This window comes from Acanthopagrus latus, chromosome 10, assembly GCF_904848185.1.
Source record: "Acanthopagrus latus isolate v.2019 chromosome 10, fAcaLat1.1, whole genome shotgun sequence".
NCBI lineage: Eukaryota > Metazoa > Chordata > Actinopteri > Spariformes > Sparidae > Acanthopagrus > Acanthopagrus latus.
This window is the reverse complement of record NC_051048.1, coordinates 6876326-6902692: the sequence shown is the minus strand read 5'-3', so window position 1 is coordinate 6902692 and position 26367 is coordinate 6876326. Positions and strand designations below refer to the sequence as shown.

General features: G+C 42.9%; 3 protein-coding genes and 1 long non-coding RNA gene across 9 annotated transcripts in view; 3 read left to right on the top strand and 1 right to left on the bottom strand.

The window, feature by feature from the left end:
* Nucleotides 1–4375, top strand: part of LOC119027132 (copper chaperone for superoxide dismutase-like) — a 54275-nt gene extending 49900 nt beyond the window's left edge. For both annotated transcript variants that reach the window (XM_037112036.1, XM_037112034.1), the window contains 4 exons: nucleotides 1050–1110; nucleotides 1514–1591; nucleotides 1756–1859; nucleotides 2200–4375. In XM_037112036.1, coding sequence (XP_036967931.1) covers nucleotides 1050–1110; nucleotides 1514–1591; nucleotides 1756–1859; nucleotides 2200–2359 — 403 coding nt within the window. In that variant the 3' untranslated portion in view covers nucleotides 2360–4375. The remainder of the gene's footprint in view (nucleotides 1–1049; nucleotides 1111–1513; nucleotides 1592–1755; nucleotides 1860–2199) is intronic.
* LOC119027133 lies at nucleotides 2–16631 on the bottom strand. The gene is made up of 4 exons (XR_005077305.1): nucleotides 14656–16631; nucleotides 1737–1849; nucleotides 1456–1585; nucleotides 2–359 (listed from the first exon to the last, which is right to left on the bottom strand). It is a non-coding gene; the product is annotated as an uncharacterized LOC119027133 (long non-coding RNA).
* Nucleotides 5188–13315, top strand: rbm14b (RNA binding motif protein 14b). 3 transcript variants are annotated; one of them, XM_037112031.1, is made up of 4 exons: nucleotides 5188–5701; nucleotides 8358–8710; nucleotides 8948–10019; nucleotides 10272–13315. In XM_037112031.1, exons 2-4 carry the CDS (start codon nucleotides 8362–8364, stop codon nucleotides 10582–10584), a joined length of 1734 nt encoding a protein of 577 aa, XP_036967926.1. In that variant the 5' UTR covers nucleotides 5188–5701; nucleotides 8358–8361; the 3' UTR covers nucleotides 10585–13315. The 3 variants fall into 3 exon arrangements, with proteins under 3 accessions (XP_036967926.1, XP_036967925.1, XP_036967927.1); XM_037112030.1 differs by having other exon boundaries at nucleotides 5190–5620; XM_037112032.1 differs by having other exon boundaries at nucleotides 5201–5620; nucleotides 8969–10019.
* Nucleotides 16632–17420: 789 nt separating the features above from the next.
* The window catches only part of actn3b (actinin alpha 3b), a 35401-nt gene continuing 26454 nt past the window's right edge, over nucleotides 17421–26367 (top strand). The window contains exon 1 of one of the 3 annotated variants that reach the window (XM_037112020.1): nucleotides 17421–17555. In XM_037112020.1, the coding sequence (XP_036967915.1) occupies nucleotides 17421–17555 (135 nt within the window). The other 2 variants (XM_037112023.1, XM_037112022.1) reach the window with 2 other exon arrangements.

Here is a 26367-nt window from a genome sequence, read left to right as displayed (position 1 = left end):
GTACAATTTATGACAGGGATTTATTTTGTTTGAGCTCCAGGTGCGGTGCTGTTTACAGCATTTCAAATTGGACCACCTGGGCACTGCTACAAGATCCAAAATGATATATTACATAAAGCAGGCGAAGCCTCTGGTCCTGAAAGTATTTTTCCTCGCTGTCCAGTTCTCATCGATCCCCAACATGACAGTCCAAAGCCATATTTCAGTAACAAGTGTCCAGAACTTTTAGTCCAAGGTTTGCGGCTGCAGATTAAAATTTGTGACAGAGTGCTTCCCCTGTTGGAGGGAAAATAATTTCAGGAAAACTTAATTTAGATGCTGGTCCCTGAGGTAGACGTTCCTCCAAAGGCTCCTAGTCCCTGTGGAAAGTTAAATTGTCTCTTCTTGAATAAATCAATTAAACAATAAGTTAATAATTATTCAAATATTTATGGTATTTTCTTAAATTACTGACATTAACTCCAGCCAGAAGCACTCCCATACAGACATAGTATCAAACGGTGGATAAATCACACACATTACTGAGGAAAAATCATAAAATAAAGCAGGAAAGATGGTAAATTCAGTTGAGAGAGTTGAGAGGAGTAATGCTTTGAGTAGTTTGAGTTGAATGTGTGCTGTTGCAGCCTCCAGCCCGTGTGTTTTGAGATGGTGATGTAGGCTTTTTATTTGAAGAGAATGAGTTTCAGTGTAGAGGCTGCGGATGACACTCGACATTGTTTCCCAGAGGAATCATGTATAATACCGTACCCGTGAGCCTCAGTTTCTATTGTTGCGGAGACAGAGTCAGTCAGAGGGGTTCAGTCGTAGAGCTGCAATTATTGTTTCAACTAGAAACAAAAACTCTTCTAAAACTTTTTTAACCTGATGAGCTTCTGCTTTCCATCAACGGCTCTCATAACCAAATTTGTCACGATAGAGACAGGTCCTCAGAGTTGAATGATATTGAGAAATATAAATAATTACAAAATTTAGAAGCAATGTAACATGTGTCATCCCATCATCTTTTGTATTGTTGAGCCTTAAATCAAATTTCTTCTTTCTCACAGTTGTGGCGAGCACTTTAACCCCTTCGGAAGACAACATGGTGGACCAGGGGACTCTGAAAGGGTACAGTCATATCCGTTCTTTAAAACCTTATGAAACTATATTAGTTTTAGAGTCTGAACATTTAGGTGTAAGGGGCTCAAGGAGCAAAACATGAAGTAAATAGTGGATCCTCTGATCATAAATCCTGTAAGTCCCTCCCGAGATTTAATAAAACTTCCACACAAGCCAAATAAAAGATGTGTCGCCCCTCTCAGACGGCCAAATCGGTCCCACAGGAGCCATCCTGGGCTGTTCCATTCCAGGTGCTAAATTTTCAGTCGAGTGTATGAAAGGGCTTCAAGTTAATCTTCCGTGCTGCATCCTCTTTGTGCGTTTACTTACCAGGTTTCAGTGTTATTTACTCACTGTGTTATGTGGAGATTATGTGTTATTCTTCTCACGTGCAGTAATGTCGTCGTTACAGCACGTAGGTGATCTGGGGAATATTGTTGCCGGACCAGACGGCAGAGCCTCATTTCGACTAGAGGACAGTCAGCTAAAGGTAACACACACACACACACACACACACACACACACACACACGGACACAAGGCTAATAAATACTGTATATTAAGCTTCACCATGTTTTGGGCAGCAAAGATGTCGCACGTTGACGTCTAAGCTTTTGATTTCCTGCTTATTGATACCTTGACCCCCACGCTGCAGGTATGGGATGTGATTGGCAGATCGCTGGTGGTGGATTCGGGGGAGGACGACCTGGGTCGAGGCGGTCACCCTCTCTCCAAACAGACTGGAAACTCTGGGGAAAGGTGGGTCAACAGCGCTGGTAACACACAACAATTATTAACAACTGCTAAATTTGTAGTGTGAAGTTATTATAGTGTTAACAATGAAATGTTTTAGAAACCATTTAATAGACAGTTGTGAAGGTTTCTAAACATCACTTGCAACTTCTTTTCGTTATCTTGTCAGGATGTGCTTGTATAAAAATGTAAATATTAAAACAATTAAAATTAATAAAAAATCAACATCACGACCTGTAACTGGACCCTGAGCTGGGTTTGTTATTGAGACTACCAGCTAACAAGCAGTTGTCTATTTTGATTCCCTTCATTACAAACACGCCATCATGTTTTGCTTCCTCTACAGACTAGCATGTGGGATCATCGCCCGATCTGCGGGTCTTTTCCAGAACCCCAAACAGATTTGTGCCTGCGACGGGGTGACGCTCTGGGAGGAGAGGGACAGGCCGATAGCGGGGAAAGGTCGGAGCAAGGCCAGCACAGAGACACCGACAGCAAACCTCTGAACCTTTGTCACAAACACTGACCGCATCTGTCACCTGCGTCGGAGGGTTCAAAACAGAAAAAACACCTTGAAGAGAAACGCACTGGCGTTTGTTGACGGAGGGTGAAGCGAGGAAGACAAAGCACTGAGGAAGATGATTCCAGACAGCTGGAGAGACGACCAAAGAAGAGTGGCCTTATTTTCTCGAAATACTCCTGTGTGATTAAAATCAAATTCTCTTACAGCCACAGTTGGCTTCCTCTGAGGATCTTAAAAGCACTAAAGCAGATTAAAATGGCCTGGGAGTTTGTAAAGGTCACTGCCGATTAGCTAGATGTCCGTTAATGCTGTTATATGTATGTACGTGTAACCGCCTCTGACAAGACCGTCTCATCGCTGTCTCAATGGATGTTCTTTAAGATTTGAAGTTTCCATTTTGGCCGTACACTGGCTGGCATAAATAAGCTTCAAATTGCTATCAAGGCATCTAGATGAATTGCACAAGCCTCGTTAAACAGTAGTAGTGAAAACATCCTGCTACTCTGAAAATAGAGATAATGATTTAATTAAAAAAAACAACAACTTAAAAATAGATCCTATATTTTCCAGTTTTTGAGGAAAATCAATGAACACACAGGATTTACACATGCTGGATGTGTTTCTTTTAGGGCTGGGCAAGACATCGATGATATATTATGATATGAGACTATAATTCATTTTAGATTTTGGATGTGGATATATTGTAAGAAAGCATTAGTGTGTCTCTTCCTGGTTTTAAAGACTGCATTATAGTAAAGTCATGTACATTTCGGAACTTACTAAACTGTTCTAGGTGTTGTAATGCATTCCTTTACCCACTTATTCACTATATCACCACCACTGATGGAAAAAAAATATTGAGATATATATCGTATCTCACGATAAAGCCTAAGACATTGCAGTATTATTTCAAGGCAATATTTCCCAGCCTTAGTCTCAGCTTCAATCAGTTGTAAATCAAAGTGTTTCGATGTCAAAAAGAGTTAAAAAGGCAGCAGAAAAGTCAAAATGGAGAGCTAAAAGCAACAGATAAATGGCTTCCAGGAAGAATTTCATTACTTAACACACACTGTACTTGTTCATGACTAAATAGTCTGGGATCACTGGACTAAGGTTGTCAAATGAATTTAGAGTTTTTTTCCACACCATGTGTTGAAAATATCTAGTATCTGCAGTCAGAAGTGTTGAAAGACTAAAAAAAACTATATAAAGAAATTACCTTCACTAAGGTCCAGCAGTCCCTTTTTGTACTCACCCGAGGATACCAGGAACCTAAATACATAATACATCCCTTTATCCAAATCTGCACCAAAATATAATCTGGTCTATTTTGGGCAGAGACTCATCCTCCCTCCAAACTTTGTTGAAATCCTGTCAGTAGTTTTTGTGTAATCCTGCTGACAAACCAACCAACAGTTACCTCCTAGGAGGAGGTAACTGTTGGCTTCAGTCAGACTGAACAAAACCTGCATCAGCTTGTTCATTTGAAATCCATAAGGTGGTGTGAGTGACTTGGGTAAGAGAGATTCGAAGGAGCCTGGGAGGGAGAGTCAAATTCCATCCAGAATTAAAGGGCAACAGGGGGTAAATGTTAGAGGGTGGGGGGTGTCTTGGAGGATTGTGTGCTCAGCTGTTTTTCAACATGGAGTTTAAGTGTACAGTTCCTTTACGGTTGCTGCAACTGACTTTAAAGCCATATAATGCAGGAAACTGACAGTTCTGTGCCTGTTTTTTCTGCTTCACATCCTCTGTTGTCTTCTGTAGATACAGAACATGATGACTGAAGTCTTGTATAATGATGTACAACACTTACACCTGCTGACACTTGTTTATTTCTCTTAATGTATAATTTAATTATTGATGGGGAAATGATCAGTATTGGGATATTGTTTACAATATTTGAGTGTGTAGCAAGTGTTGCTTTGATAATCAAAACTGAGCATCTGTTTTGTTCCTGTGAAGCCTGAGTAAGATTATTGAAATTGCCACCAAGTGTTCAGTCGCCGTCCTTTTTCCCTTCATGTCTTTGGGTTGCAGCTAATGATTATCGATTGATATGTGAGATTTTTTGGGTGAGTTGCACCTTTTAAACAGCCTTATTTTGTCTGAAGTTACCTTCAAATGTATTTAATTTACAGTGATGCAACTCAAAGAAAAAGCAACAAATCTCGCCCACTCTTGGGACTTATGATTGTTATCGATTGGTATGTGGGATATTTTGGATAAAACTTGAGTCTTGAAAATATCTTTATTTTCCGTATACTAAAGAAACGTTTGTAAAGGTGCAGTATGTAATAATATGCCACTGGTTGAGTTCATACTCCAACAAATAGAGGGTAGCATATTTTCCAGAGTCATGCAGCCATGCAGTTTGTGGTCCTATCATCCAAACACAAAGTAGGCTGCATAGTAACATGGTAACTGCTAACTGTAGCTACTTAAAGCTAGTAAGCTCAGTTAGCAGTGCAGGCAGCGGTCCTATCATCCAAGCACATAGGCGGCAGCCTATTCAAAGAGTCCCTGCTAACTGTACCTACCTTAAGCTAGTTAGCCATGCAGTTAGTGGACCTATCAAACAAACCCGTAAGGGGTCTGCATGTTAACAGGGTAACTGCTATCTATAGCTACCTTAAGCTACTTAACTCGGTTAGCCACGCAGTTAGTGGTCTATTATAGATAGATGGAAGCGCGAACTTCATCAGGCCCATGTGGGAATATTTTAAATAAAAATTCCTACATGCTACACAATCAGACACCTCCATTTGTTCAGTCTGATCTTTAATCCAACATATATTTAATTGAAATAAATTAGTAAAAATCTGGAAAAATTCACATGAAAATACATTTTTCACGTTTTTCTTCCCCTAGCACTGTTTGACTGTATGCACTGTGCGAACATTCATTAGCAGTCACTTCGCACTTGATCTGTCCTCTGTGGTTCAGTCATATTTTCTTCATAGCAACACATAATGAGCTCTTTATCTGAGCTCGCTTCCCTGTCCCACTGGAGACAGTCCTCGGTCCCTGTGTGCTGGCCTCTGGCTTCAGTAAACGAAACGGGCTTTTATCTATAGATTTATACATTTTATAACCCTGGCTTTGTGTGCTTGAGTCATTTGATTGCGAGCATCATCCTGTGGGTGCAGCAGCAGCAGCAGCCCTCCCCCTCTGCAGCCTCTCCAGCAGTATGCCCGACATGCAGACGGAAGCAGGCGCTACCATTTTGAAACACAGCACCGCCTAGGTAAGATGGTAGATCCTTATATTTAATCGCCTTTTTTTATCCTTTCCCCGCAGTGTTTCTCGCATCCGAGCCGCACGGGAGGTAATTAAATCGTCTGTTAAGCTGTGGTGTTTGTGACGGGTGTGTGTGTGTGTGTGGCGGCGACGGACTCTTGTTTTTATTGTAATACCGCCGCGTTGTTGCACAGGAATCACTCGGTGTTACACTGTATTCAGTCCTGTGCTTGTTGCATTGTATCGATCTGCTATCGGGAGCCAGTTGTTGTATCGGGTGTTGTGTTTATAATCCGTGGTGCGTGTTACAGAGCAGAATACATGTTTTTTTTTTACGTGCTCCGTGTCTTGTTTTTTTTGCTTTGGACACCAGAGGCGAGAAAAAAAAAACCCCACCAAAGCATCCCGCCATTCATGTCCTCTCTAACAATGCGCTGTTTTCCTTAACAACTTAACTTGTATGCTTTTTATTTATCGTCTCGTTTCTTTCGCCTTCAAAATGACCTGAGCTGTTAAAAAATGTGTTGACTCAGCGTCGTGCTGCGTCATCAGAAAAAACCCACCAGCCCCCCCCTTCCTCTCCTCCTCCTGGTTATAAGCCTCACATGAACCTAGTGTCCATGCAGCACCTATATGTAACAAGGGAGGGGGGATATACAGTCACAACTGGACCTGCATCTCTGTTCAACATTGTGGGAGGTGGTGATCAAGTCAGTGTTCACAGCTGGGCTGGAGCCTGAAACCAAAAAATAGAAATGTCCTTCTCTGGTGTCATGTTCCTCTTTGCCCTTTGATTTACAGCCAGCTGTAAAAGGTTATTCAGGAGGAGGAGGGAAAAAGGTGTTGGCCGACCTGTATGGACACAGCACAACGTGATCTCTAGATTTAGGAGCTTGTGAGGACGGTGGAGTGGAGTGTGAAAGTCTGTATTATCATCAGTCACTTTTGGATCTTGGGTGCAAAGCGCTTCTTCATTTGCGTTATCGAGGAACCTGCTGATTCCCAAATAATTGTTTGGTCGAAGAAACTGTGGAAAACGCTCATTAAAATATCCCAGAAGTAAAGGGAACGTTTTCAAAATGCTGCTTTCGTCCAACAGAAATGCTACGACTCTTAATTCGCAATAGATAAAGTAATGCGTTGAATCCTTTCAAAATTCAGTTTGAATTCAAAGATTTTACCATGATATGCAGTTATAGAATTAAGTTTCCTTGTACAGTAGAAATGTTTCCATTGACGTCCACTCTAAATGCCATTTTACTATAAAAAGAATAAAAATAAATACAAAAATCTACAGTTAAGAATAATAATAAGTTAATAATAAAGTAACAATATATACAGAAGGTGTACAATGGTAATGTGCAAGTAAACATTGCTGAAACAAGTAATCACTTATCAAAATTGTTAACAACTGGGTCCTGCCTGTCAAATTTTGTGCTCCAGGTGTAATGAAACCTGTTTTAAGTGAAAATGAGAGTTGTGATGCTAGAACTACAATTGCCATTGCAACACATTTCGAAATAATCACAAAATGATTTTTCCTTTTTGCCATATTGCGCAGCCCAGTTGTAAATGAATGTTCCTTCCATCAGCTGATCGATAAATCGACAAAGCTCTGCATGCATCTATGTATGAGTGTGACTCATTGGTGCATGTGTAATCACACGCTCTGCAAATGAGAATGAGATCCTTTAAACTGCCTTCGCACCATGAAATACATTGAGGATATGTACAGTAGCTGTCCGTGGACATGATGTGTTTCCTCACAGGCTAATCTGTTCACTTAATCTGTTTATCAAACCTGAGTGGTGAGCTCACAGGCAAATGTGAGGTCTGTGTGGTATTTGAATGTTAATCTGGCTCTTCATTCATGTACCGACTGAAGTTTTTTTTTTTTTTTTTTTTTTTTTTTTTGGGACCAAGAGTGAATATATGACAGTACAGACCGAAAGGGAGTCAGCTGAAATTAAATAGTCCACAAAACATTTATGCAGCTTTACTGTAAAAGCAGTGTTGCAGCCTTCTATACAACTAAATTCGATGGGCACGTCTTAAAAAAAAAACCAAACATTAAATGGCTCTTTACAGCTCATCCGGCTTAATCCAAGTCTCTCTGTAATCCACAAGATCCTGAATTGATTTGGAAAGAAACTATTTAAACCCTTTTTTACTGAAGCTGTTGAATTAAAAGTGTTAGCGCACATCTGAAGTGGGTGTCTGAGTTTAATGACACAGATTTTGGGAGATTTACAGAGACTTGGATTGGGTTAGGATTTGTTGTTGTTTTCTACATTTTAAAACAAGTCCCCAGTTACGTCAGTTGATGAGGAGAATGCTGGAGAACCCGACCTTCCACAGACATGTGTGCGAGAAGTTTATGACTTCTGAACTGCCCCTTTAATCCTTTATCTGCCTTGTCTCTGGATAATTAACGGATGTTTCACATTGAAGAAATGCCTTTTAAGTGTTGTTTTTTCATGTCAGCAGCTCCCCCTCCCTCACAGCTCTGAACAGACACTAAATAGCCGGGTCAGCTTTGTTCCTGTCTACTGCAGTCCACCCCTGTACTCAGACAATTACACTCTAGTGCTTCCTTCTCTTCATCTGAACTAAGATAGAGCCAGACATGTGGTTTTATGCTCACTCAGTAGTTGTTATGTCCGTGGCAGCCAGTAGTTGTGGTGTGTAGTTAATCCCCTCTCTTCTCTCTAACTACAGTACATCACTTCTCTGTTTCTCTGCAGCGCCATGGACAAGAGCCACACAGTGAAGCTCTTCGTGGGCAACCTGGCTTTGGACACCACCCAGGAGGAGCTGTCAGCCATCTTCGAACCCTACGGCCAGGTGGTCAGCTGCAGCGTGCTGCGACAGTTTGCCTTTGTCCACCTGCAGGGCGAGGGTGCCGCCGAGCGCGCCATCCGGGAGCTCAATGGACGGGAGTTTCGTGGACGGAATTTGGTGGTGGAGGAGTCGAGGGGAAGGCCGCTGCACTCCACGAAAGTGTTTGTGGGTAATCTGAGTGGGATGTGCACCACTGAAGACCTACAGCAGCTGTTCCAGACGTTTGGAAAAGTTCTTGAGTGTGACAAAGTCAAAGGTGAGTGAAGTTAATTGTTTTAAAATGTTCCCAGTCACATCTCTTTCAAGTTGTGCTTGAATTGTGGCACTAGCATATGAGGGAAGTCGTGTCATAGTGCTGGTTAGCGATTCATCATTGTGTTAAAGATGGACAAGGCTGTTTACTTTGTCGCAACATTCACATTTTCGTAGAAGCAATAAGTGCCTGTGGCAAAGCCACTGTGATCCTAACTGTTGTTCCTGCGCTCAATGACAGCCAGGCATTCCTCTTCCGCAGGCTATGCCTTCGTCCACATGGAAAACAAGGAAGATGCTCTCCAGGCCATTGAGGCCCTACATGGCACCTCATTTAAGGGCCGCCCCCTGTCAGTAGAGCTGTCCAAGGTCCAGCCCAGCAAGCAGGCACCTACAGGAAAAATCCCCTGTGTTAACTGTGGAAAGCAGGGCCACTATGCTGGAGAATGCCCTGTGGGGAAACCTTCTCTGGAGCAGTACCAGAGTCAAGCAGCAGTCCTGGCAGCAGCTGCTGCTGCAGCAGCCGGCCTGCCACTACAAGTCCAACAAAGTGTGCACAATTCAGTCTACAACACCTCCACGTTTGATCCCACATATGCAGCTCTCACTGGCATTACCACAGGCACACGCACTGATGGAAACCCGGTGAATCCAGCTGTTTACGGTGCCCTTGCCAGCCAGGTGTATGGTGCCAATGTTGCCAATCAGCTTTACGGAACGATGGCCAATCAGGCAGCTCTAACATCAGGTGCCACCCAAATGTACAGCTCGATGACCCCCAACATCTATGGCCAGATGGCTGCAACCCCAGCGGCTGCTGCTGCGGCCGCTGCTGCTGCTGCCTACGGTACTCAAGTTTACACCCCAACTGTGGGCAACCCCCAAGTCTATCTGGCTGCTGCTCCAGGATTAGATATGTCATCAGCAGCGGCTGCCGTCAACCCCGCCTACACTGTATCTCCAGCAATTTATGGTGCTGCCACACCAGCCTACGCACATATAAGCGCCATGGGAGCAGCGGACCCTACTACAGCCATCTTTGAGGCAGCAAGACAGGCTCATTATTTTGCCCAAGGCCAGCAGGTTGTGGCAGAGCAGCAATCAGTGGCTGCTGCTGCAGCAGCAGCAGCTGCTGCGGCCAAGTCTGGTGAGAGGGACCGTAGTCCCCTACGGAGGTCGGTACCTTTGCTACCAGACCCAGTGATGAAGCCTTTCATGTACCAGAGAGCCAAACCGCGCCGACCCCTGCTCCCCACACCAGCTGGTCGAGCGGCAGAAGAGGCAGTGGAGGCTGCAGAGGACCCCATGGCCAGGTAGGACCACTGAAACATTCCCATGAGTCATGCAGCAAGTCATGCGTTTACAACCTTAGAAGCACATTTCTCATGGCTGATTAATGCTTTCTTGCTTCTTTCACACGTATTGTTGGCTTTATTCCTGTCTTGTTTCTCCCACTGTGTTGTCAAGTGCTACAATAAACACCTATACTGTCCCCCTTCCTACCAAAACCTTCCTCTCCCTGCCTAAACCCATCCCTTTCTATTCCTCTTCCTCACTTCCCTTAGGTACTATGCGGAGTACTATCAGCAGCTGCAGCAGTACCCCCAGTTCCAGTATGCCTACCCACCACCGAACACAATGACAGCCATCCCTGGCATGCCGGGAGTGTCGGCAGTTCCTGCTGTACCAACGATGTCTGCACAGCCAGTCGCCACGCTGGATGCCCTCAGGCCAGTGGTCCCTACAGCTGCGGCAGTGGCAGCAGCCATAGCTGCGCCCAGGGTGTATGAGCCGCCGTTGCCGCCGCCCACGCGCAAGGAGGCCATCCTCCGCCGCCCCGAACTCTCCCTTCACACGCCTGAGCCCCCCTTCCGATAGTCGCACACAATTCTCTGCCCCCCCCCACCCCCACCCTTCCCTCTTTGCCCCTCAACCCCAAACCCACCATCTCCTCTTTCACCCCAAACTTGAACACCTTACAGCAGCTGTACGTGTGTGTATGTGAGTTTGCGTGTGTCTGGGGGCTTAAATGTGTGTGGTGGAGTTTGAAACTGGGGTTTCCTCGGTTTATTAACCTTTCTTTACGAGGGACTTGATCAGCAAACCTTGGTCCTGTTTGCACACACACAGTGCAGCCATGAAAGGGAGTCTCGCATCTGTTGTATGGGCATTCTTTGTGCTTCTCAGTTTTACTTTTTTATTGTGCCAGTCTCACACTTGTGCCAGTATTAGACTGATCCAGTCAGTCGTTTCATATGCCTTTATTTCCGCAACCCAGTTATGATTTTCTATGGCCAAACTGACGATAAAAGACATTGGTTTTTCAACGACCATCCTCCTTAGGCCTAGATGATCAGTTAGGGCAGCTAATTTGAAACCTTTTTTGCCTTATGTTGATGATTTCTAACCAGATGGGAAGTCAGTGAAACACATATTGTGTACTGGCTGCATTGCATCGTGCCCAACAGAACCAAGGTTGACATGTTTTGGAGGGGGGTGGGTGTTTGTCTTGAATGCGATGTGGATGTAGTATGTGTGAACGAGTGCAAGAGAGCGATATGTGCAGGCTCCTGACCTTGCAGCACACAAAACGCAGCCGCTAAGACTGCACCTTGCAGAAAAAAAAGTAAAGCACACATAATACGTACTGTATTGTATGTTTGGATCTCTCCTCGACCCTTTTCCTCTGTACTCTCAATTACAACACTGGAAGACACTGCCTTCACCCCTCTTTCGCTTTCTAAATACAGCTGCCTACCTCTAACAACAGTAAATTTCAATGTAGAGTCTATTCTATTCCAAACCTTTCACTCAGTTATTTTCCTGCTTCTCATGAAAGTACAGCAATTTAGGGAGGGAGAGGCTGGATTTCAGTGACAATGACTTTTGTAGATATTCTGAATTAAGTTCTGCTACGTGTTCAGAGGCCTTTTTTAAAAAATAGTTTGTGTTCTGTTTGTCTTACTGTAGTTTACATGTAATAAGAGTCAACCTGGGATGTAATGAATTGTAAATGGTTAAAACAAACCCATGTGTGACTACTGAATGAGCTGTTTACAAAGGATCTTTACACTGCATCCTATTAGGAATCGTGATATGTGATAAAGCTCAATTATGTGCCTATAAGCTTTGAGTGAAGTGCATTAAGTGGAGGGATCTCCCATTTTTTTAAGTGCTTTTGACTTTTTAATCATTTCAAGGGGAGCTTAGTATCCAGAATGAGCAGTGGAGCTTTCTTGCGGACTCTCTTGTGTTGGATTTGTTTCTGATGGTAAGGTTTTCAAAAAGCCACAAACTGAACCTCAAGGGTTCGCGACTCTCCACAGGTTTTTAAGCAGGAACGACGGTGATAGCACCAATGAAATGAGAGATGGGGCAGTGTCTTTCAGTTGCCCCGACTATCCTACTTTTTCCGAATTCCAGACCTGCTTCAGATTGTGATTGCAAAGATATTTTAGTGTTTGTTTCAATCTTGTTGTTGGATCTGGTGGGTGGAGTTTGCTGCATCAAGATAACAAAGGCGTGTTCTTTTTGGACATTCATGAGCTTATCCTGTGTGGCAAATTCCACCCATTCAGCTCTATAGTCGCTTCAAACAAGTTTTTTGCAACTACTATTTGACAGCGGTCTGATGCACACACACGGACATACCCTCTGAAATCACCTTACTGCCTCGCTGTCCCCCCTCCTCCCCCTCCCTGTGTGGTTTTTAGTGGTTAAGTGACTTTTGCATCTCACGGTGTAATCTCTCTGTGTTGTGTATATACAAACACATACCAGTTGCATCCTTTGTAGAATTATGTGGTTTGCGAAATGTCTTGTTTGCCATGTTTGAGACCGTATTTTTTAGAGAGGTATTTTAATTTTGCCCTTTTTTTTTTTTTTTTTTAGGAAAAGAAAAAAGTTAAAAAAAAAAAAACATCAGCATGCTTTTTATTGAGAATATGTATACTATAATCATTATTATAATAAAGAATGTTTGGCTGACTACTGTGGTAAAAGAAAGCAAAGGGTTTGGACATTTCCCCTTCTTGTTTATGTTGTTCTTCTCCACTATCTGTTTCTCTTGTGTAAAATGACCACCAGACCCATTTGACTGGGGACCCAGGGGGAGACAGGTGTAGATGCTGGCCCAGCTTTGCTCTCTTTGGTCAGGGTAAGTGCGGGTTGGTGCTCCTTTCTCTCTCCAGTCTCTCAAACTGGGTGCAAACCAATAAGTCTTTTGAAGGGGTTTGCACTTGATCAAAAGCACCTCAGTATTTAATTCTGGCAAGAAAGGCTCAGTCCTTTTTTATAAAAAAAAAAAAAAAAAAAAAATTGATTCTCATGCGGAAAATAAGTCTCATTGTGAAATCATGTTGAGAGCTGGGGAGAGGCACACAGATAGAATGGCCTGGGTGCATTTTGATCTGTGGAGCAGTCCTGTTCCTGGGGTTGATGGGTGTACGTCTGGTCTGGTCTGGTCTCCTCCCTGCTGCACCAAATTCTCCACCCCTCCGTGTGTCTCTGTGTCCACTCTACTCTCAGACCTGCATGTGTGATAATCTGTAACTCTGCCGCATTCAAAAAAAAAAAAAAAAAAAAAGCCCCGCGACAGTCCAGCTCTGAACTAACTATCTCAACTGAATTAGGTCACCGTGCCAACCTGGAACGGCCAGCGTGCAGCCGTGCGTGAGCGTGGCAACGTGAGCCATGGGGAGGACTTTTAGCGCGACGCCACCGCAGTGGGAACTTGTTCTCTCTCTCTTCACCACCAAGGTAAATCAAAAAACGAAACAAAAAAAAAACAAAAAGCACTGATCTCCCTTCTCCCCCCACCTGCCGCCCCTCCTTTGACTGTGCCTTGACCAAACACTTCCCCCCTTCCTCCTCTCCTCCGCCATCACCACCTCCCCCTCCTCCCCGCTCCGTAACTCCCCTTCCTCTGCTGCAATGGCAGTGCCATCGGTGGGGGTGGCGTACGGGGTGGGGGGTGGCTAGTACCCCCTTCCAGAAGGGGTGGGGTGGGCTAGGACCCCCTTTCACAAGACTGAGTCCTGTCTCGCATCAGCGCACAAGGCGCCTGACTGTGCCCTCTCTGTCTGTTGTTGTCTAGTGTATAAAAAGAGGTATGATAGAGCGTGTGGGTGTTTGTGTATGTAAAACAGAGAGAGCATGGATGTGTAAAGAACTTTATGGGTGGTGTTTGGTGAGGCTTGGCACATGCGGACACGCCCTCCCCCCTTCCCTGCCCGCTAGTCAACTCCTCTCCACCGCCGTATTCGCCGCCCTAACCCACCTTCCTTCCCCCCTCCATCCCTTCCTTCCACCCCACCCCTCCCTCTTCCCTCCTCCTCTTCCTCCTCCTCAACCCCACCTGACTGTCCCTGTGCGCCTCTCCTCTCCGCCGTCCACACACACACAGCGCTTTTTCCGCCGCCACCGCCGTCGCCACTTTGGATCTGGGTTCGTGGCTCTGGCTCGGACTCAACTTCCCAGAACCACCCACCTGACCCAACCTCCCCACACTCCTTTGTTACCATAGAGGCCTGGGCGTGCCAATGGACAGTGTATGTGTGGTGGCCCGCCGCCGGACTCAGTAACATGACACAGAGAGACTTCAGTGTTGGACAAGTCGCTTTGCTAAACCTGTTGAATGCTGCGTTTGCTCCACAAGGCTGTGGGAAGGATCTTTATTCCCGTTTCCCAAAAGAACCTAGCTCCATTACATCTTAAGCGATCAATCCAACAATTTTCTTACCTCTGGGTCCCTCACAGCCTGTGTGCCAATCAGAAACATCCTATAAGATAGGCCTAGGTATGAGGCCAGTCTGACCTGTAGATTCTCACCAATCTCAGGGTTCCTATAGGACTTTTCTGGTACGGCAGCTCTTTTTTATTCCTCCTCTAATACTGGGATCAGCTGGACTGGCTGGATATGTGCTCTGAGTGACTTGTATGTGTTCTTACCTGTCAAGATTGTGCTGAGACAGAGAGCCTCTCACACATACATACACGCACGCACACGATCCCACACGTTCAGTATGTCAAAAACGTGTTGTCTCCGGCGTTTGCTCTGACAGCTGCCAGACGGAGTCGAGACAAAGAGGGCGTTGCCTAACAAAGGACAGGAAGGAAGGAAAGGGAAGAAGAAGGAGAGGAGTGAATAGATGAGTTGATTAAAAGGTGAGTTGGTAGTGGCAGGATCCTCTTGTTCAAAGCTGCTCCCTAACCTCACCTTCCTGATCTTGGAGGACCCTTTTGTTAATTGTCATAATAGATAGCCAGAATCTTATTTAAAAAAAAAACTTAACACTGGACATTTTATTGTCTATCGTATATCCCGATAGTGCAGCTTTGCCTCTGAAGTGTCACTTACTTGGATACACTGAAATCTTTGTTTGCAAAAGTGTAGAATTCAACCAAAACAGTGTATGCTTCCTTTTTAAATTACTGAACATGTAGGCAAGAAAAATAATGCAGTTTCAAGACATTTTTCAAATCATAATTTCCCTAAAAAGAAAGCAGCTTTAGGGTTAGTAGATGGCACAGAATCCTTCCCGGCCTCCATGATCAGGGCGCCTGGTGCTCCAATTTTACTTTCCTCCAGCCACCGCATACCCCCCCACCCCCCCCACTCTCCCAATTCCTCACTAAAGGCTTCTTCGGGGTGCTTGCGAGTCTCTGGGCTTCCCGTGCTTTGGTGAATGCAGCCATGCATCTTTTTTTTTTTTTGTAAAACAAAGACAAAAACTTGCTCTGAATTCACAGTCGCACCGTACTGACAAGCCAAAAGCTCGCTGCAACCTCCTCCCCTATAACTTCCACTTCCTCACCCACTCTCCCCCCGTCCCCTGCCTTCTGTGGTTTTGGACAGCTGAAGAACTGTAATCCAGATGCTTTTTTTTTTTTTGTGCGCGCATCCCTGTATTGTGTTGTCTTGACGGGATCCCCACAGGTTACATCTGTTCTCCCGTCAGCTGAGAAGTATGTGTGCACCTGGAGCGCACTCTGGTTTGGTGGTTTGAGCACAACCCATAGACCATATTGCCTTTTTTGAGTTTTTGCAGTAATGAGATTCAGTAACCAACGACGACTATTCTAGCACAGACATGAATTACATGTATCGGACTCTTCTGCTGCTCATCCTTTCATCGGATTAGCGGTAGTCGTACCTCAGCCATTACCTCATCAGCAGGGGGTGAAGACGGCATGGACACCTGCAAGCTTAATGCAGTTCAATACACGGCTTTATCACTTAAGTTCAAGAACTGGCATTTTTCGATGCTTCAGAGTTTGGTGGTGGTGTGTTGGCTCGCATTACATTGTTAGGTGTTCATATTATTTTGTCCTCCCCTAGTCAGTCGATGTGTAAAAACCACCAGAGGCCAAATCGGTCTTTTGTCTTTACATGGTCCATTTTATTATCAAATATCTACAGTGTCGCGTTATGTTTACAGTGATCAATCATGTCCAATTCCCTCAGCTCAGACGTAGCGCAGTCATGTACCTAATGGTAACCACAAATAGTCACACAGTAGCTAAGCGTCTTCAAGTAGGTTAATGGACCAAGCAGAGTGTAGTTACATGTAAATGCCTGATTAATTATAATAGAAATCATTCTAGTTTCCAAAGACCCATCAAGGGTGACTGAAAGAAGTGTCGCCTCGAGAGGATAGTAATCCCGATCTGCTGATTTCAAGGAAATTTTGTTCCAGCACAAAGCCGAATGGGATTGAGGGGAAGTTGGGGTGGAGGGGGTTTAGTTGATGAATGTTAGATGAAATCTTTGCATCGACATGTTTACTGTGAATGACAAATCCTGATATAATCATGAACTATACTGTAAGGTTGTGTATGCATATATATATGCCTTCTGATCTGTATTACGAGACGTTCCGAGGCATTTTTCAGTCTGCATGCAAATCATGAATAAATTAATTTTCTTTCTCATTAAAAGTGCCTGAATCTCTTTTATTCTAATTGAAATGATGTACTGAGGCGACCAATGCTGAATGCTATGAATATTTATTGAGAAACTTTTTTTTAAAAAAAAAACCCTGTGGTTTATGATAGAAAATAATAGATTCTGCATGTATATGCAGTGTGGAATAAGGTGGCCTGAGTTGCTGTCAGTCTTGGCAGCACAGAGGAACTTTGCCTGGAGAGCCATCCAGATTGGCAGCTCTCTAAAATGACTTAATTGACCGCTCTTTAATATTATTAGTTGACAAAGTGAGATTCAGTTGTTTGATACTGTTTCATGGAAGAGGTAGGCCTGGGTCTGCCATTGAGAGTCACTAACAGCAACAGGTGCACTGCACAGGCCATAAAAACCTCTCTGGTGCGAGGGGGCGTAATTGACGTCCCTCCTCGCCACTCACAAGCCCCGTTAACCCTGCGATCGGGGCACTACCCCGCCCTTTACACCTTTTTAGGGTCAGAACCCGATACCCAAGCTGTCGGTTCCCATACTTATTGGGGTGCGGTCACGTGTTCCACTTTTGACCAGGAAAGGAGCACCGGCCAGCAGGGTCTTCTGGTAGTGGGAGCACCACCTCCGCACAGGCACCTCGCACCAGTGGAGTCTGGTCTCAGCAGCCCCTAACTCTCTCTCCCCCCCCGAAAGCGAGGAGGCTCTTGCCCTCACGGCGTCTTCGTCGTTTGTGTTGCTGATTAATTTTTTCTTACTATAAGCTGAGGGGGACTTGAGAAGTCCTGAAAGAGGCGGCACGATGACAGCTGTCGAAACCCAAATGACATACAGCAACTCCTACACGATCAGCCATGAAGAAGCGTACATGACCCAGGAGGACGACTGGGACAGGGACCTGCTGCTGGACCCCGCCTGGGAGAAGCAGCAGAGGAAGGTAAGTTTTGGATGTAGGGACGCTTGTGCCGCCGTGCGTAATTACGCACAGATCTACCCGTGCCCTAGCACTCTCATCGGGAGACTTTTCACGCTTTTTAACACGACACATTGTGTGCTTTAGAAATCGCTGACCTCCCCTTGACGTACAGTTTAAAACAGGCCAACATTAAAACTGGGCATCTGCGCCTTAGCTGTCCTCGCACCTGGCACTTCAGTCCTGCTGGAAGCTGTGTGGGCAGATATTTTAGGCCGTGGAACTCTCTCAGTGTTGTCTTTCAGTTACCCCCGATTGCCTTGCGAAGGCTGTCTAAATATAATACCACCCTCCCCAGTCTTTTGCCTACATTTGAATAACGGAAAATACACATTAGTTTAACAGATACGTTTTAACAACATTAGGAATACTTATGTATTATCTATGTACTTGTTTTGACGGAGAGGGATAGAGGAACTTACCTGAGTCATTTTTGATTTAAATCAGCTAATCAGCTATTTTCGGCCGAGAAATGTATGTCTGTTTGTAATTTGCATTACGACAATTTACTCAATAATAATGAATGTAATAGTCTGAACATACAAGAAAAACAAAACAAAAAAGTACTCCTAAAAAAAGACCATTTTAGCCGAGCTACCGTTATCAGCCTAGCTAAGCTACCCAGGGGGCGGCGCGCCAGCCGTTGCCTGGGTAACGAGTTGCGTGGTGGACGAACTCGACAGGTGCTGTTAATGAGCTGTCAACTGACGCAGATGACGTCTGCCGTCGCAAAACTGGGACAGAAACAACTTTTCCAAAGGTTAATGTAGTTTTATCAATAGGCTAAATGTTTACCCGACAGACAAACTGTGCCATACATGTTTTAGTGCGGTGGAAAGTTATTAGTCATCTTTGCTAAGTTAGCTAGTCAAACAATTTGCTCCGTGGCCGCCATGTTGGATGACCGTTTTCAAAGAACACAGTTGCCGTCCTCCACCGCGAACATCCTGGAGTTCAAGCTGAAAATAACTCTCAGGTAGATAATTAAGTATTTCTTTGAAGTACCATTGGGTTATAACTTTTTCTAGGTATCAAACTTTCTGACATTAAGGCTAGTAAAATTTGATTTTAGGCTTGGGTGTGGCTAGGTTAGCTAACATTGTATCTGAGTCACAGAACTAGCAAATTAGCTAGCATTGACAAATTCAAGCATCTTTTTCAAACTTTTCTGTATATTTGCAACAAAAAAAGTATTCAGTTTGCTGCACAATAAAATTAAGTTAGTGTTGTGCCAAAATATTAAAATTTGAATTGCACGATAACTTGAATACAATATCTCTTAATGTACACTAATGTCAATTCAGACCTATATGAAATCTACCTCTATATGTACTCATAGAAACATCCTCAGTCACTCAGTTACCATCTATTGTTAGCTTAAGGAAAAATACCTGTTCTCATGAAATCTGTCGTGTTTTTTGACCCAGTTGAGATGAGTATGAAGTATGAAAATGTCTTTGAGCAGCTATAAGTGTTGTCAAAAGACTCAAAATTGATGGCAAAATACATGCTTTGCATGTTTTAAACAGTAGAAAGGTCAAATTTACCATTTCATTTGTTTTGTATTTAGTGCGATTTAACAGTTGCTTGCCATGTGCCATTTTCTCCTGCTTTTCCAAAAATGTTCTGTATGTGCTGGTCAGACAATCCAGACAGTACTGTATTGAGGCCAGTTTAGCAAAAAGTAAGATGTTACTCTGCATGTTAATATATAATGATTTACAAACTCCCTAGCAAATACCGCAATATCTCAATTTGTAAAATGTCAGCAGTTAACATAATCAGACTCATATTATTGTGTATTAAATTGATATCTGTCCATGCTATATGTGTCAAGATAAATGAATGCACCCAGACCAATTTGTATCGTTTTTACTTCTTTGTGTTTGATTTTTGTGCTTGTGCCGTCACAAGACAATTCCACCACAGGGATAATCCTGTCTAATCCACTCTAATCTACTTTAACCTAATCTAATCTAACCTAGTAACGCCTAATCCGCACTGTTGTGGTGCATTAGAGCATAGAGAAGCACAACAGCAGCATTTTTGACGGGCATGTTCAGATGGTACTTTGCTGTGAATCTGCAGAATTGTTCTGTCGGTGCAAAATGTCCCCCGACCTATAGAGCCAGAGCACTGTGACAGGCTGAGAGACCTCAACAGATGGTAACACAGAGAGAGAGAGAGATGGCAAGGCTGGTAGATATACACCCCGGGTTAGTTTCACAGACCTACAAATAAACATCTTCCTAAAAATACTTTTCAACTTGCTTGTCTTCGACTTCCCTCCCTCCCTGCCCCTTGCCTCGTTTTCCCGTCTGTCTTCTCTCCAGTCATGTGGAGCACTTCCTCTTGCTAACATTTTTGAAAATATGATTTCTCTCACTTTTTCTGTGGCAAACTTAATTTTTTTGTTTGTCTTTTAGAGGAGTAACTTTAGTCTTTTGAATGTAAGATGATATAGTAGGCCTCGAAAAACCTCTCTGAGCAAAGCAAGCCCCTCTCTTTGGTCTTCATTTATCAACCCCCCTGGGGAGTAGGTCATGGTACTCCAATGCTCTCCTCGGCATGTAAAATCTAGCTTAAGGAGCTGATATCAGCCCATAAATATAGCCAGTGCATCATTTTGCAATGTAATGAATATGAAAGGAAATCCTCACGCCACCTGTTCTGCCCTCTGTCCTTGAAATTTCAGTGGAAAAAGCTGCTCACCACTTGACGCAGTAGTAAAGTGTTTGTCAACACACAGTGATGCCGAATCTGATACTGGACATTAGAAATAGTGTGTGCCTGGGCATGTGTGTGTGTCTGAATTGTACAGCACTGGTTTATATTTATCACGAAGCAGCACTTGTAGATTGCTTGCTTAATGATTCACGACTTGGTTTGATGCAGGGATTTTATTTGATAGGAGTTGGCAAAAATGGTGTTAGATATTGCATCTAGCAAAGGGTGTCAGATGGAGTGAGACATGAAAGGACAGAGTGATGAGATTTGGCTTCATCCTGTCTCTGGCGATATTCTTCCCTCAAAGCAGCTGTAATCCTTGAAATACAAAGGCATTCGTGGTCTGGCTGGTTGAAGACATGAGGCGAACAGGCTGGTTAGGGGCAGAAAGTAGATCTTTCCATAAACTCTCAAAAATTATTGATGTCTGCTTCACCCAGATGCGGTTCTGACAGCATAAAGCCCGTCTTCAAAAAGTAGTGAGCTTCTTGAGGGCGATCAATAGCTGTTTAAAGATTAATTCTCACTGCAGAGGACCGATAAACACCATCTGTAAAAAGAAAAAGCAGTGCTATGTTTATAGTTGAAACTTAGATCTATGTTTTGTTGTTTGGCTAATACGGTTAAATATTAGAATTAATAAATGCATAATCTCCATACAAAGCACACCACATCTTCTGTTTCACATAGTTTAAGAGTTCAGCTGCCAACTGACTAAGTGAATGACTGGTTGACTGACGAGGCTTATGCGAGCTGTAACCTATAAATACCCATTACATAGGGTTATCAACAGCCTTATTGGCTAAGCTGACTTGTTAGCCACATGCTAAATGCTTAGTATCTACTTCATATCCCCTAGCACAGGGCATCTCTCGTGTTCAAACTGATGTTTGTCAAAGGAACTGTAAAGGTTGTGACTCAGTGTCAAGTTAGTCACATCAATTACAAAGTTTTTTTAGTGTGAAATTAAAGAAATTTTAAAAAAACCCTGTAAATTCTTAAGTTTTAATGAGAATGTTGTCCTGATCCAAAAAAAGCAGATTAGACTAGTAAATTGTCACCCAGTCTCATGTGTAAGTATCAAACAAATTGAATAATCATGACAAATGTGACTAATGCATCGGTTCTTCGGGCATATTAAGTGGTAATTTTTACACCAGGCCTGATGATGATAAACATGTATTTCAAGGATTAACAGTAACTGTGCTTGAAAGGCTTTTTCTTTACTTTATTTTTTACACTGTCTAAATTAGATTTGGGTCAAATCTTCAATATCGCCACCATTTTTTTTTCTCTTTTCCTCAGGGTGCAAAATGAATGAAGTGTCAAAAAGACTGATTATCCTTGGAGTCAAGTGCTATAAAGTTATATGCAGTAATGTGATATTTATCCACTCATCCTAATGTAATGTCCCTATGTGTGGGCGATGAGAGATCGGGTGCCACGTAATCAAATCTATTCATGTCTAATCTCATTTTGCAGTTTAACAAAGCCTGTCGTGCAGCAGCCAGACAGGGTCATTGATCTCACCTACTACCTGATGTTTTGTGAGGCAATGCAAAACACAAAACATTTTTATAAATGTCCAAACGTGAAGCCAAATACCTTCGTACATGTTCTTGATGTCCTCACCCAAACATGTTTTTAAAATGTTTTTGAGCTAGACATTGAGCTTACATTTTAACTGTAAATACTGAAATCACCTCACCAGTGATAATGAATTTGCCATTTGTTCCCTTCACTGGTGCAGAATGATGTAGCATATAAGTTGTAGTCTTATCTCAGATGTGATGTATTCATCCAGGTCTCAGGTTTCTTTTAAGAGGTTGAAATAACATGAGTTTGCTGTAACATAATGAATGTTTCAATGAATGCATGGGACAGCTCAGAGACACCGTGTTCTCCTCTCAGGTTTAATTTGCACCACTAGTAAAGAAATAACAAAACTGATTTGCATTTCATCATGTTAAACTCAGGCCACTGTGAATCCCACGATGCACCTTAGAGAGGGAGGGGCGGATCTTAGATTCCCTCCCATGATTCACTCTGTCAGGGTCATGTGATCCCAGTGCAGGAACAGTCGCACAGTCGAGCTGATCTCTGGACCTCTCAGCATATTTTAACCCACCAGACCAGTGGAGCACACAGAGACTTCTCAGAGGGGCTAAAATGAGACCACCAAGCAAAGAAATGTGTAAAATTATTATTCAGATAATATTAATATTTAATATGTAAGAGTATAGTGGAGCTGCAATGATATATTGATTAGTTGTCAGTATTTAATTGTTTGACAAACTATTTAAATGACTAATAAATCAAATTGAGTCATTTTATAAAGAAAAAAGTAAAGATTCTCTTATTTTAGCTTTTTAAATGTAAATATTTTCTGGCGTCTTCAAGCCTTTATAACAGAAAATTTCAACAGGATGGAAAAGATGGAGATAGACCCTGTCTTCGTTTCACGTATGCTGTTTTCTCATTTTTGAAATTGCCAATACTTGAGAGTTTCACCACTTCTTGCCTCTATAGAAATTCAAACTAAACAATTCAAGAGAATAAAACTGGTCTTTGAATGGAGTACTTGCAGGTACAACTGCTGCAGTTAATTGATTTGCATCAACTGTTAAATTAATCTTCAATTATTTCCTAGTTGATCAAGTGGTTAAAGTCCAAATTGTCTGATTTCAGCCTCTTAAATGTGAATCTTTTCTGGTTTCTTTCCTCCTCTTTGACAGTTAATTGAACATCTTTTGGGTTGGGGGCAGAACAAGAAATTAGAGGACATCATCTTGGGCTTTGGGGAAACACTGAAAGTTTCAACAAGTTTCTGATCTTTTTATAGACAAAACAACTACTCGATTAAACAACAGAATAAAGAAAATAACCATTAGTTCCAAATTTAATGTCATGGATTTGTTTTTTAACATGTACAGTTGCAAAAATTAAGAGGAAAGTGGAAAAAGTTTAATTGCTTTGCCAAAACTCAAACCCAAGACAAAAAGGCCAGGAATGGAGTCCTCCTTTGTTCCCTTGTGTGAGAATATAGGCAACTCATCTCATACTTAATTCATGAGAAATTTAATTATTCTTTTCACTAGTGTCTATCATTAAATCACTCTGCAGAAAGTAGGCCGTTAAAAACAAAACTGTTAAACTGTGCTGAGCTTTTAAAGTTTATTCCAGGTGAATTAAAATAATAGCATTTAGAAGTGCAGTGCAGTGTATCTGTGTTGTGCGATACATGTGGAGAGTAGGTGTACGGGGGTTACACGTAAGTGGAGAGGTGAGAGAACTTGCAGTCAGATCAAATAGCAGTTGCTATTCCAGAAGCTGTGTCCATGTAGGGAGGCTTCTATAAACTGCTTTAGTGCAGGCGCAGGAGCCCTGGGAGGCTGTAGGAAGGGCTGAGGAGTATATATGTGCCTGCATATGTGTGACATATTCCTCATACATTGTATTTTGTTAGCATCAAAGTGTGCAGAGTTGAGTTCCGTGGGCGAGTTGTTCTGAGGATTGGGACACAGTTTGGAGACAGGAAAGTTCTTGCAGAGTGTAGTAATGGCGAATGAAGACATATGATACAACCGCGGTGTCAGAATCCAGGGGGGAAAGTAGAAATGATGATTGATGGGCTGTGAGAGCAGCCATCTTGATCTGATCAGAGCAGTCCTGTGAGTCTGTAAATAGAATAAAAGGTTGGATTAGCTGGAGAGAATTGCGTGGTTGACAGTGGTGTTCCTTCCATTACAGTTTTGTGTTTGTGCAGACAAACTAAACTGTAAAAAAAAAAAATGTTGCTGACAAATAAATGTGCAAGTTTTAGCTGCTATCGTTCATCAGGCTTGGTGCCAGTGTTGAAAATGGAGACTCGTGTTTATGAGGAAGCAGAAAGCCCCAAGCTGTGACCTCAGTAGAAAATGACCCAGGCAGGATACACGGCCAAACACCTACAGAATGTCCTCTCAGGTCCTACTGGTGTCTGACTCAATTGCTGAATTTATGTCGACCGTTCCTGTAGTAATGACGGAAACTGTCTTTGGGAAACTAACCTCATAATGTTGGGTCTGAATGCTAGCTGCTTGCAGGGGATATTTATAGGCAGGTGGTAGCAGAAGTTACAGTCGTCAGTTGGAGGTCTGCTGAGATGATGGGTCTCTTATAATAGGACTGAGGTCACAGAGATATCATTATGTTCTTTATAATGGCTTAAAAAGCTGCAGCTGCAGAGTATTCTGTCAGAGCATCGCTAGCATAAGTACAAAATGTTAGATTGGCACAGTGTTTGACTTTATCTAACCTTGAGATGTAGCTTTATGCATTTTACGTCATAGTTAATAGGAGCATTTAAATGTTCTGCTATTTTGTGCAGATTTTTTACCGTCATTAAACTGAAAATGTAAAAGGTTGAGGCTTTTCATACAGAGTGAGAGATGAGTGATAGCTGTCGCCACAGACATGCTATAGGTGAGGATAGCTTTCTGTTAGTGGACGCTAAATTAGGACTTCCTGAATGACGAGGCACACAGCCACAATTACATGTGGTCAGTCTGATGTCACTTCAGTTTCAGTGCAAATATATAAATGAAATCGGAGGTGTTTGATCATCCGACTAGAGCAGCAGATAACCTTTTTGTGGTTCTCTAATGGTGGCAGAATTAGAATCTCAAGGTCAACAGTGACTTGCTCTTTTGGTGAAATGAATACTGGGAAATGTAGCTGGGTTGTGTGTTACTAAAGACATCAGGTTCACACATTGGCCCTCATGGTCAAGGCTCCTGTTGGGATGGAATTAGCTGACTCTAGATCTGCCTGAACAGTTTTGCCTCTTATTTCAGAGAAAGAACTTGCCTTCTGAAATTAGACACAACCATCCTCCTCCTCCTGCCCCCAACCCGTCCTCCGTCTCAGGCCAGCCGCACTGCCATAAATCCTCCACAACCACTTACACCAATTTATGTCTGTCGTGTCAGTCTCCACAGCCCAGAGTCTCATTAAACAACAAAAGACTCTGCATGCTGCCGTCGCCGCCAACCATGAACCTGTACATTCACCTTTATTCACCACCATCGATCACGCAGTCAGTCAATTCGTCTAACAAGAGAGAAGGTGATAGCAGCAGTAGACTGAACAATGAAAGATAAGGATGCTGCTGTGTGTGTGATTGTGTGTGCAGTGCAAGCAGAAAATCCGGTTATTGCATTCAACCTTGCTGACAATTTAAAGTCACAGTGGCATGAAAAATAACTTTGCCTTGTTGACTAGTTTGCCCTGTCTTTATACATTATACCAGAAATGTTGTGGGGTTTCTTTGTTTTTTTTTTAATCATCAAAAACTCAGCTATGTTTTTTTCTTGAAGTTGGCATAGTTTAGCCATTCGTGCATCATGGCTCCAGAGATTGCATTGTCTGTTATTGTCAGATATTCATGATTCCAGATGACTTTGGTGATCCCCTGACTTTGTCTGTAGCACAACAAGTTCACTTATTCTGAAAAATAAAAACTTTGAAAAGGATTGATGATCGGTCCCCTGACCTTTTCTCTTGCACCATCACGATTTTGACATTTGCAGTTTTGAGTGAAATGTCTGAGCCACTATTGGATGGCTTCTCATAAAATTAAGTCCAGACATATTCTGGCAAATTCCCAGGATGAATTGTAATAAATTCTGTTATCATCTGACATTTCTGTCATTGCTGCCATCAGGTCATAATTTTAATTAATCAAGTTCTTTGGTTTATGAACACAGAGTAGTTGCTGAAGTAATGGCATTCTTATCAGCTGTAATAAGAGTTTGATGCTAATTTGAAAATGTTATCAGGCTAGCACGCTAAGCGAAGATGGTAAAAAAGGCAAATATAATACCTGCTAAACATCAGCATATTACCATCCTGACATTAGCCGTTTTAAGCACCACTGTGCCTGTGTATGATTTATTTTATCCCCCTCATCTAGTCTCTCTGGATTGTAATGTGATTGGCTGTCACTCATTGTGATGCCAGAAGGCTTTCTTTCATGACTTCAAAGAAAGGTGTAAGATACAACAGCAAG